This window comes from Triticum urartu, chromosome 7A (assembly GCF_056163025.1).
Source record: "Triticum urartu cultivar PI428250 chromosome 7A, HENAU_Tu73, whole genome shotgun sequence".
NCBI lineage: Eukaryota > Viridiplantae > Streptophyta > Magnoliopsida > Poales > Poaceae > Triticum > Triticum urartu.
The window spans coordinates 82549356-82561829 of record NC_141879.1 but is presented as its reverse complement, the minus strand read 5'-3'; the positions used below and the strand labels follow the sequence as shown (position 1 = coordinate 82561829).

Sequence of the window (12474 nt, the reverse complement as noted above, 5' to 3'; positions counted from 1 at the left end):
GGAGCTACTCTTCACGAGCCATGTGCGCTGCCGCCTATGCATGCACCATGCAGCACCGACCCACCTCACCATGCAGCACCGGCCTAATCCACTACGTGAAAGCAGGATCAGTAGTTAGGATTAGTTAGCGTGTGCGTAGGTGTGTGTACCTCTCTTCCTCCCTCTGTACTCCTATATTATGTACTGCCCCCCGATTGGGAGGAATACAATCTGTGTTTTGAGCTCAACTCTATATTCCAACATGGTATCAGTTTGATCCAATCTACGCTTCCGCCATGGCCACCGAGGTCGACGCCGCGGCCGCCGCCGCGGCCGCCGTCTCCTCTCCGGCTACCTCCTCCCCTCTCTCTCCTCCCGCTACCTCTCCCCTGCCAAACCCATCTCTGAGTGTCACTACCGCGCCTCTCCCTTTCCAGACGGCGCCACCACCCGCCTTCTACACGACGCCCGCGTACATGCATGCCATGTGTGTCCAGAACGCTCACATCAATCTCCCCGTCCGCCTCGCCATGAACGGCGTCAATTACACTGTATGGCGGGGGATGATGCTGGACGTCATCGATCAGTACGATATCGCCTATTGGATCGCGCCAGACTTCGCTGACCACGCCGGTGACGCGTGCTGGAACATCGTCAACAAGGCGGTGAAGTGGTGGTTCCTCGGCGCGATGGTGATGGAGCTCGCCGCCTTCATGCTCGACCGGGAGGCCACCGCCACCCAGACCTGGGCCTCAGTCGAGGCTCTCTTCGTCAACAACCGTCGGGCGCGGTGTTTCCAGCTCCAGACGGAGCTCTCCGAAACTCGCCAAGGGGACTCCTCCATCTCCATTTTCTGCGCTCGCCTCAAGTCCATCTCCGACGTGCTGCGCGACGCCGGCAAGACTCTGGATGATGACGAGTTGGTCATCCAACTCCTCCGCGGCGTCAACAAAGATCGTCATCATACCATCGCCAAGATTATAGAGAAGTCCCCAACTCCCGTTCCTTTTGACGTCGCCGTCGGCATGCTTCTGCACGATGAGATCGGCAACAACTTCGCCGGCTCCACCCATCACAGCGCCCTCGCTGTCCAGCAGCGGGGCCCGTCGCCCGCGCCCTCAGGTGTGGCCTCCGGCGGTCAGGCTCGGCCGCCCGCCCTCATTCTCGGCGGCGGCAAACCGTCTTCTCCATCACCCAACCAGGGGCACAACAAACGTCGTCGCTACACCAACAACGGCGGATATCAAGGCGCCGCCACTTCACCCCCGCCATGGACGGGGCAGGTCTATGCCTACCCCATGGCCCTGCCTCCTCCACCCCGCTCGGCGCCCGGCATCCTCGGCCCACGGCCGCCACAGGCCCATGCCGCCTTCGGCGGCCCCCCGCAGCAGCAGTCGTACTTGTTCTACCCGGGGCTTCCGATGCAGCTGCACCAGCCGCCGCCCTTCATGCATCAGCCGGCGGCCTTCCACCAGCAGCCGTTCTTGCCGGCGCCTCCCCAGCAGCAACAGTACCACCCTCCAGCGGCGTCCAGCTCCGACGCTCATGGCGTTGATCACGCGGCGCTGATGGGCGCCCTGCACAACCTCTCGCTGCAGTCGCCTAGTGGCGGCTGGGTTGCGGACTCCGGCGCCTCCACTCACCTCGTGACCGATCCCGGTAAGTTGTCCTCCGTCGCCCCTGTATCTCATTATCCCCCGGTTTTGTTGGCAACGGTAGTCCCATGCGTATTAGCCATGTCGGTTCTGCTTATCTTCCTAACCCTAACCGGCCTCTCTATCTAAATAATGTTCTGGTTGCTCCCGATCTAGTCAAAGATCTTCTATATGTACGTCGCTTAACCACTGACAACAATTGTTCCGTGGAATTTGACCCGTATGGCCTTTCTGTGAAGGACTTTGCAACCAAGGCGGAACTTCTTCGGTGCAACAATAAAGGCGAGTTGTACGACGTCCTCCCTCCAGCCGCACCCGCTGCTCTCGCCCTCACCGTCTCACGCCTCACCGACCTCTGGCACCGGCTTTTGGGTCATCCCGGCGATGCTACTTTCCGTTCCAATAAATCTTTAGAACATTGTAATAAACCTGCAGTGGTTGGGCGCTTATGCCATGCTTGTCAAACCGGAAAACATGTTCGTCTACCATTTACCTCCTCGACTAGTCACACTACTGCTGCTTTTGATCTCTTACATTGTGATCTTTGGACAGCACCTTTGTCTAGTGTTTCCGGAGCCAAGTACTATCTCTTGATAATTGATGATTTTACATGTTATCGATGGACTTTTCCTCTCAAACAAAAATCTGATGTACCTGCCATTTTTGGTCACTTTCATGCCTACGTTCGCACGCATTTTGGTCGGACCATCCGGACCCTCCAGTGCGACAACGGACGTGAGTTTGATAGTGCTCAAAACAGGGATTTCCTCCTTCCCTTCGGTATAGTGATGCGTTTTTCCTGCCCATACACTTCTTCTGAGAATGAAAAAGCTGAACGTGCCATTCGTTCGACTAACGACGTCGTGCGCACCCTCTTGCTCCAAGCATCCATGCCGCCACGCTATTGGGCCGACGCTCTTGCCACTGCCACCTTGCTCCTCAACCTCCGCCCTACTAAAACCCTCTCCCTCGCCACACCACACGAAACACTCCACCAGGCCCCCCCACTTACTCCCACCTCCGCGTCTTCGTATGCCTATGCTATCCTAACACGGAGGCCACTGCGTCGAATAAGCTTGCTGCTCGCTCTCTTCCTTGCGTCTTCATTGGTTATCCCGCGGATCACAAAGGTTACCGATGCCTAGACCTGTCCACCCAACGCGTCTACACCTCGCGCCACGTCACCTTCGACGAATTCGTCTTCCCTTTCTCTTGCACTCCGGAGGCCACCTCAGCGCTTGATATTTCGCATCCGTCCATAGCCGCCGACCCCATCTTCACGCCTGCTTTCCCGCTCACCAGCCCAGCCGTGTTCGCACCCCCGGTCGGAACCCACACTGCCCCAGCAGCCGCTTCGCCAGACCACACTTCTGCCCTACGGGCTGTTTCGCCTGGGAGCCCCATTCCCATAGCAAACGTTCAGCCGGAACGAAACGCTTGCACATCAGTCATTTCGCCCGGCCAGCCCGCCTCCATCACCCCGGCGTCCCCACACACCACCTCCAGCAGCTCGACCTCTACTCCCTCGGCCTATACTTCCTCCGGTAGCCCCACCACCCCTCGGCCTCTCCCGCGCCATGCCATTGCCGTCGCGCCCCCTGCTAACCCTCATAACATGCGTACTCGTGCTAAGTCGGGCTTCCAGCTGCCGTCTTGTCGGCTCAATTTCCTGGCTGATCTCTCGCGTGTCTCTCCCCTTCCCCACAGCTATCGCGCTGCTCTTGCCGATCCTTGTTGGGCCAGTGCCATGAGTGACGAGTACCAAGCTCTCCTCCAAAATGAGACTTGGTCACTTGTCCCTCGACCCTCCACGGCTCCAGTTATTAGTGGGAAGTGGGTTTTTCGACACAAATACAACTCTGACGGCACCCTCGCCCGTTACAAGGCACGTTGGGTTGTTCGCGGTTTCTCTCAGACCGAGGGTATTGACTACGACGAGACCTTCTCGCCGGTCGTCAAACCTAGCACCATTCGGGTCGTTCTCTCTCTCGCTACATCTCACTCGTGGCCCATTCATCAGCTCGACGTTAAGAATGCTTTCCTTCACGGGCATCTTACTGAAACCATTTACTGCCAGCAGCCGCTCGGTTTTGAAGATCCCGCCACTCCGTCCCATGTCTGCCTTCTTAAAAAGCCTCTCTACGGCCTTAAACAAGCCCCGCGCGCGTGGTTCACTTGCTTCGCCGCCTATGCTACCTCCATTGGATTTGTTGCTTCTAAACGTGATACCTCGCTATTCATTTACAAGTCAACAAGCCACACTGCCTATCTCCTTCTCTATGTCGACGATATTATTCTCACCGCCTCGTCCTCTTCTTTTCTTACTTATATCATTTCCCTTCTTAGTCGTGAATTCTCCATGACCGATCTAGGCACTCTGTCTCACTTCCTTGGCATCGCTGTCACTCACTCGCCCGCCGGCCTCCATCTCTCTCAGCGCCAGTATGCTTTGGACATTATTGAGCGCGCCGGTATGTCCGACTATCATCCTATTCGCACTCTTATCGACTCGGGTGCCAAGCTCTCCATCTCTGATGGGGAACTCCTCGATAATCCTACTCTCTATCGCAGCCTGACCGGTGCCCTGCAGTACATTACTATCACGCGTCCCGACTTGTCGTACGCCGTTCAGCAAGCCTGTCTCTTCATGCATGCTCCACGTACTTCTCACTACAACCTTGTCAAACGAATACTTCGTTATCTCAAAGGCACCCTAGATTTTGGCCTCCACATTTACCCATCTTCGCCTTCCACACTCCTAGCATATTCCGACGCCGACTGGGCCGGTTGCCCCGACACGCGACGCTCTACCTCCGGTTTTTGCGTTTTTCTTGGGGATAATTTGATATCTTGGTCGTCGAAGCGACAACTTACTGTTTCCAGGTCTAGCGCTGAGGCGGAGTACCGGGCCGTTGCCCATGTCGTTCACGAGACGGCTTGGTTGCGTCAGTTATTGCAGGAACTTCATCAGCCCATCGCCAAGTCTACGGTGGTTTATTGTGACAATGTTTCTGCTGTCTATATGTCTGCTAACCCCGTGCAGCATCGACGGACGAAACACATTGAGATCGACATCCATTTCGTTCGTGACAAAGTTTCCTTGGGCGAAGTTCGTGTCCTTCATGTTCCTACAACTTCCCAGTATGCGGACATCTTCACGAAGGGGCTGCCTACTGCTACTTTCAGTCAGTTCCGGTCCAGTCTCAACATTAGGCAAGCCCACGTTGACACTGCCGGGGGCTGTTAGACTACACATTGCATACCAGCTTGGAGCTACTCTTCAGGAGCCATGTGCGCTGCCGCCTATGCATGCGCCATGCAGCACCGACCCACCTCACCATGCAGCACCGGCCTAATCCACTACGTGAAAGCAGGATCAGTAGTTAGGATTAGTTAGCGTGTGCGTAGGTGTGTGTACCTCTCTTCCTCCCTCTGTACTCCTATATTATGTACTGCCCCGATTGGGAGGAACACAATTTGTGTTTTGAGCTCAACTCTATATTCCAACACCTTGGCCTCCTACTAACGATAAGGAAACAAACATCGGCTCAGCTCATGGGACTTGTGGACTGTATCGCGCGGAAGCTGCCAACCTGGAGAGCATCCTCCATGCCAAAGAGTGGCCGCTTACTCCTAATAAAATTGGTCCTATGTGCCACCCCGGTACATGCCATGATGGCGCTCGACATCCCCCAAGAAGTACTCACGGCCATGGCGAAAATCTGTAGAGGCTTTCTTTGGTGTGCTTGAGACAGCGCAAACGACGGACAATGCAGAGTGGCATGGGAGGCCGTGTGCATGCCCAAGTGGGCGGGAGGCCTGGGTCTTCCCAATCTCTGGTGGCTGAATGTTGCCATTCAAGCCTGATGGTTGTGGCTCCAACGTACAGACCATTCCCGACCATGGGCTGAATTCCAAATTGAGGTCTCAGAGCAATCAAGACAGCTCTTCAGGGCTGCGGCAAAAATAGTGCTTGGCAATGGCATGAACACCAACTTTTGGGAGGACCGATGGCTCTCAGGATTTACGGTCCAAGATGTGGCCCCGTCCATATACGACATCGTTGCGCCCCATGTGCGGGCATCTCAGACGGTCTATCCAGGTGGTTTCAACGGGAGAATGTGTTGGGAAACGTAGTAATTTCAAAAAATTCCTACGCGCACACACAGAATCATTGTGATGCATAGCAACGAGAGAGGAGAGTGTGTCTACGTACCCTCGTAGACCAAAAGCGGAAGCGTTAGCACAACGCGGTTGATGCAGTCGTACGTCTTCACGATCCGACCGATCCAAGTACCGAACGCACGGCACCTCCGAGTTCAGCACACGTTCAGCTCGATGACGTCCCACGAACTCCGATCCAGCAGAGCTTCACGGGAGAGTTTCGTCAGCACGACGGTGTGTTGACGGTGATGATGATTGCTACCGACGCAGGGCTTCGCCTAAGCACCGCTACGATATGATCGAGGTGGATTATGATGGAGGGGGGCACCGCACACGACTAAGGGATCAAATTATCAACTTGTGTGTCTTGGGGGGTGCCCCCTGCCCCCGTATATAAAGGAGCAAGGGGAGGCCGGCCGGCCTCTCTAGGCGCACCAAAGGAGGGACGAATCCTCCTCCTAGTAGGAGTAGGATTTCTCCTTTCCTAGTCCTACTAGGAGGGGAAAGGAAGGAGAGGGGGGGAGAAGGAAAGAGGGGGCGCAGCCCCTCCCCTAGTCCAATTCGGACTAGGCCCATGGGGGGCGCGCTGCCTGCCCTCGTGGCTTCTCCTCTTTTTCCCTTAAAGCCCACTGAGGCCCATATGTACTCCCGTATTCCCGTAACTCCCTGGATACTCCGAAAAATACCCTAATCACTCGGAACCTTTCCGATGTCCGAATATAGTCGTCCAATATATTGATCTTTACGTCTCGACCATTTCGAGACTCCTTGTCATGTCCCCGACCTCATACGGGACTCCGAACTATCGTCGGTACATCAAATCACATAAACTCATAATACCGATCGTCACCAAACTTTAAGCATGCGGCCCTACGGGTTCGAGAACTATGTAGACATGATCGAGACACGTCTCCGGTCAATAACCAATTGCGGAACCTGGATGCTCATATTGGCTCCTACATATTCTACGAAGATCTTTATCGGTCAAACCGCATAACAACATACCTTGTTCCCTTTGTCATCGGTATGTTACTTGCCCGAGATTCGATCGTCGGTATCTCAATACCTAGTTCAATCTCGTTACCGGCAAGTCTCGTTACTCGTTCTGTAATGCATCATCCCGCAACTAACTCATTAGTTACAATGCTTGCAAGGCTTATAGTGATGTGCATTACCGAGTGGGCCCAGAGATACCTCTCCGACAATCTGATACGTCTCCAACGTATCTATAATTTTTGATTGCTCCATGCTATATTATCTACTGTTTTGGACATTATTGGGCTTTATTATCCACTTTTATATTATTTTTGGGACTAACCTATTAACCGGAGGCCCAGCCCAGAATTGCTGTTTTTTCCTTATTTTAGGGTTTCGAAGAAAAGGAATATCAAACGGAGTCCAAACGGAATGAAATCTTCGGGAACGTGATTTTCTCACCGAACATGATCTAGGAGACTTGGACCCTACGTCAAGAAACAAAGGAGGAGGCCACGAGGTAGGGGGCGCGCCTCCCCCCCCCCCCAGGCGCGCCCTCCACCCTCGTGGGCCCCCTGTTGCTCCACCGACGTACTCCTTCCTCCCATATATACCTACGTACCCCCAAACGACCAGATACGGAGCCAAAACCCTAATTCCACCGCCGCAACTTTCTGTATCCACGAGATCCCATCTTGGGGCCTGTTCCGGTGCTCCGTCGGAGGGGGTATCCGTCACGAAGGGCTTCTACATCAACACCATAGCCCCTCCGATGAAGTGTGAGTAGTTCACCTCAGACCTACGGGTCCATAGTTATTAGCTAGATGGCTTCTTCTCTCTTTTTGGATCTTAATACAATGTTCTCCCCCTCTCTTGTGGAGATCTATTCGATGTAATCTTCTTTTTGCGGTGTGTTTGTTGAGACCGATGAATTCTGGGTTTATGATCAAGTCTATCTATGAACAATATTTGAATCTTCTCTGAATTCTTTTATGTATGATTGGTTATCTTTGCAAGTCTCTTCGAATTATCAGTTTGGTTTGGCCTACTAGATTGATCTTTCTTGCAATTGGAGAAGTGCTTAGCTTTGGGTTCAATCTTGCGGTGTCCTTTCCCAATGATAGTAGGGGCAGCAAGGCACGTATTGTATTGTTGCCATCGAGGATAACAAGATTGGGTTTTCATCATATTGCATGAGTTTATCCCTCTACATCATGTCATCTTGCTTAAGGCGTTACTCTGTTTTCATGAACTTACTACTCTAGATGCATGCTGGATAGCGGTCGATGAGTGGAGTAATAGTAGTAGATGCAGGCAGGAGTCGGTCTACTTGTCTCGGACATGATGCCTACGTACATGATCATACCTAGATATTCTCATAACTATGCTCAATTCTGTTAATTGCTCAACAGTAATTCGTTCACCCATCGTAAAATACCTATGCTCTTGAGAGAAGCCACTGGTGAAACCTATGACCCCCGGGTCTATCTTCATCATATTAATCTTCCAATACTTAGTTATTTCCTTTTCTTTTATTTTACTTTGCATCTTTTTCACAAAAATACCAAAAATATTATCTTATCATATCTATCAGATCTCACTCTCGTAAGTGGCCGTGTAGGGATAGACAACCCCTTATCACGTTGCTTGCGAGGATTTATTTGTTTTGTGCAGGTATGAGGGACTCGCGCGTAGCCTCCTACTAGATCGATACCTTGGTTCTCAAAAACTGAGGGAAATACTTATGCCACTTTGCTGCATCATCCCTTCCTCTTCGGGGAAAACCAACGCAGTGCTCAAGAGGTAGCAAGAAGGATTTCTGGCACCGTTGCCGGGGAGGTTCGCGCAAGTCAAGATTTGACTCCCGACAACGAGCCATTTCTGGCGCCGTTGCCGGGGATTCTATGCAAAAGTCAATATACCAAGTACCCATCACAATCCTTATCTTCCGCATTACATTATTTGCCATTTGCCTCTCGTTTTCCTCTCCCCCACTTCACCCTTGCCGTTTTATTTGCCCTCTCTCTCTATCCTCCCTCTCTTTCTCTATCTCTTTTTGCCCACTTGCTTTTTGTTTGCTTGTGTGTTGGATTGCTTGCTTGTCACGATGGCTCAAGATAACACTAAATTGTGTGACTTTACCAATACCAACAACAATGATTTTATTAGCACTCTGACTGCTCCTCTTACCGATGTTGAATCTTGTGAAATCAATGCTGCCTTGCTGAATCTTGTCATGAAAGATCCGTTTTTCGGCCTTCCTAGTGCAGATGCCATTACCCATCTAAATAGCTTCGTTGATTTGTGTGATATCCAAAAGAATAAAGATGTGGATAGCGATATTGTTAAATTGAAACTATTTCCTTTTTCGCTTAGAGATCGTGCTAAAGCTTGGTTTTTTTCTTTGCCTAAAAATAGTATTGATTCATGGAATAAGTGCAAAGATGCTTTTATCTCTAAGTATTTTCCTCCCGCTGAGATCATCTCCCTTAGAAACAATATTATGAATTTTAAGCAACTTGATCATGAACATGTTGCACAAGCTTGGGAGAGGATGAAATTAATGATACGTAATTGCCCTACTCATGGTTTGAATTTGTGGATGATTATACAAAATTTTTATGCCGGATTGAATTTTGCTTCTAGAAATCTTTTAGATTCGGCCGCGGGAGGCACTTTTATGGAAATCACTTTAGGAGAAGCTACTAAACTCCTAGATAATATTATGGTTAATTATTCTCAATGGCATACTGAAAGATCTACTAATAAAAAGGTGCATGCGATAGAGGAAATTAATGTTTTGAGTGGAAAGATTGATGAACTTATGAAATCATTTCCTAGTCAAAGTGTTTCTTCTGATCCTAATGATATGCCCTTTTCTACTTTGATTGAGAATAATAATGAATCTATGGATGTGAATTTTGTTGGTAGGAACAATTTTGGTAACAACACGTATAGAGGAAATTTTAATCCTAGGCCTTATCCTAGTAATCCCTCTAATAATTATGGTAATTCCTACAACAATTCTTATGGAAATTATAATAAGATGCCCTCTGATTTTGAATCTAATATTAAAGACTTTATTACTTCGCAAAAGAATTTCAATGCTTTGATTGAAGAAAAATTGCTTAAGATTGATGAGTTGGCTAGGAACGTTGATAGAATTTCTATTGATATTGATTCTTTGAAACTTAGATCTATTCCACCTAAGCATGATATCAATGAGTCTCTCAAAGCCATGAGAATTTCCATTGATGAGTGCAAAGAAAGAACCGCTAGGATGCGTGCTAAGAAAGATGCCTTTATAATAGTGTGTTCTTCTAGTCCCTATGAAAATAAAGATGAAGATCTAAAAGTTATTGATGTGTCCCCTATTAAATCTTTATTTTGTAATATGAATCTTAATAATGATGGGACTGAATATGATCCACCTTTACCTAGAAGGCGTTCCAAAAATTCGGAGTTTTTAGATCTTGATGCTAAAATTAATGAAAGTGGGATCGAAGAAATTAAAACCCTAGATGTTGCTAAACCCACTATTTTGGATTTCAAAGAATTTAATTATGAAAATTGCTCTTTGATTTATTGTATTTCCTTGTTGCAATCCGTGCTAAATTCTCCTCACGCTTATAGTCAAAATAAAGCGTTCACTAAACATATCGTTGATGCCTTGATGCAATCTTATGAAGAAAAACTTGAATTGGAAGTTTCTATCCCTAGAAAACTTTATGATGAGTGGGAACCAACTATTAAAATTAAGATTAAATATCATGAGTTCTATGATTTATGTGATTTGGGTGCTGGTGTTTCCATGATTCCAAAGACTTTGTGTGATTTGTTAGGTTTCCGTGATTTTGATGATTGCTCTCTGAACTTGCACCTTGGAGATTCCACTACTAAGAAACCTATGGGAAGAATTAATGATGTTCTTATTGTTGCAAATAGGAATTATGTTCCCATAGATTTTATTGTTCTTGACATAGATTGCAATCCTTCATGTCCTATTATTCTTGGTAGACCTTTCCTTAGAACGATTGGTGCAATTATTGATATGAAGGAAGGAAATATTAGATTCCAATTTCCGTTAAGGAAATGCATGGAACACTTTCCTAGAAATAAATTAAATTACCTTATGAATCTATTATGAGAGCCACTTATGGATTGCCTACCAAAGATGGCAATACCTAGATCTATCCTTGCTTTTTATGCCTAGCTAGGGGCGTTAAATGATAGCGCTTGTTGGGAGGCAACCCAATTTTGTTTTTATTCCTTGCTTTTTTGCTCCTGTTTAGTAATAAATAATTTATATAGCCTCTTTTTAGGTTGTGTTTTTTGTGTTTAATTAGTGTTTGTGCCAAGTAGAACCGTTGGGAAGACATGGGGAAAGTCTTGATATCTTGCTGTAAAAAACAGAAACTTTAGCGCTCACGAGAACTGCTGCCATTTTTATTTGGAAAGTGATATTTAGTTAATTCTTTTTTAAGATGATTAATAGATAAATTCCTCACGTCCAGAAATTTATTTTAGAATTTTTGGTGTTCCATATCTTGCGCTAGCTAAAGATTACTACAGACTGTTCTGTTTTTGACAGATTCTGTTTTTCGTGTGTTGATTGCTTATTTTGATGAATCCATGGCTAGTAAAATAGTTTATAAACCATAGAGAAGTTGGAATACAGTAGGTTTAACACCAATATAAATAAAAAATGAGTTCATTACAGTACCTTGAAGTGGTCTTTTGTTTTCTTTCGCTAACGGAGCTCACGAGATTTTCTACTTTAAGTTTTGTGTTGTGAAGTTTTCAAGTTTTGGGTAAAGATTTGATGGATTATGGAACGAGGAGTGGCAAGAGCCTAAGCTTGGGTATGCCCATGGCACCCCCAATATAATCTAAGGACACCTAAAATCCAAAGCTTGGGGATGCCCTGGAAGGCATCCCCTCTTTTCGTCTACTTCTATCGGTAACTTTACTTGGAGCTATATATTTATTCACCACATGATATGTGTTTTGCTTCGAGCGTCTTGTATGATTTGAGTCTTTGCTTTTTAGTTTACCACAATCATCCTTGCTGTACACACCTTTTGAGAGAGCCATACATGATTTGGAATTTGTTAGAATACTCTATGTGCTTCACTTATATCTTTTTGAGTAATATAGTTTTGCTCTAGTACTTCACTTATATCTTTTAGAGCACGGTGGTGGATTTGCTTTATAGAAACTATTGATCTATCATGCTTCACTTAGATTATTTTGAGAGTCTTAAATAGCATGGTAATTTGCTTAAATCCTAATATGCTAGGTATTCAAGATTAATATTTTTTTTTCTTATGAGTGTTTTGAATACTAAGAGAAGTTTGATGCTTGATGATTGTTTTGAGATATGGAGGTAGTAATATCAAAGTCGTGCTAGTTAAGTAGTTGTGAATTTGAGAAATGCTTGTGTTGAAGTTTGCAAGTCCCGTAGCATGCACGTATGGTAAACGTTATGTAACAAATTTGAAACATGAGGTGTTATTTGATTGTCCTCCTTATGAGTGGCGGTCGGGGACGAGAGATGGTCTTTTCCTACCAATCTATCCCCCTAGGAGCATGCGCTTAGTGCTTGGTTTTTGATTACTTGTAGATTTTTGCAATAAGTATGTGAGTTCTTTATGACTAATGTTGAGTCCATGGATTATACGCACTCTCACCCTTCCATCAT

At 47.5% G+C, this 12474-nt stretch overlaps 1 protein-coding gene across 1 annotated transcript; it reads left to right on the top strand.

The window, feature by feature from the left end:
• The first annotated feature begins 275 nt into the window (after positions 1–275).
• LOC147958025 (uncharacterized) lies at positions 276–2000 on the top strand. Its single transcript, XM_087537018.1, has 2 exons — positions 276–1638; positions 1874–2000. The coding sequence occupies exons 1-2, from the start codon at positions 276–278 to the stop codon at positions 1912–1914; spliced, it is 1404 nt and encodes a 467-aa protein (XP_087393144.1). The 3' UTR covers positions 1915–2000.
• The last annotated feature ends 10474 nt before the right edge of the window (positions 2001–12474 follow it).

What these genes read in the sequence shown, in the direction of transcription:
- LOC147958025 (XM_087537018.1), top strand. Translation starts at nt 276, where the DNA reads ATGGCCACCGAGGTCGACGCCGCGGCCGCCGCCGCGGCCGCCGTCTCC. An exon ending in TCACCTCGTGACCGATCCCG is followed by an intron (nt 1,639 to 1,873) that starts GTAAGTTGTCCT and finishes CTTTCTGTGAAG; the next exon opens with GACTTTGCAACCAAGGCGGA.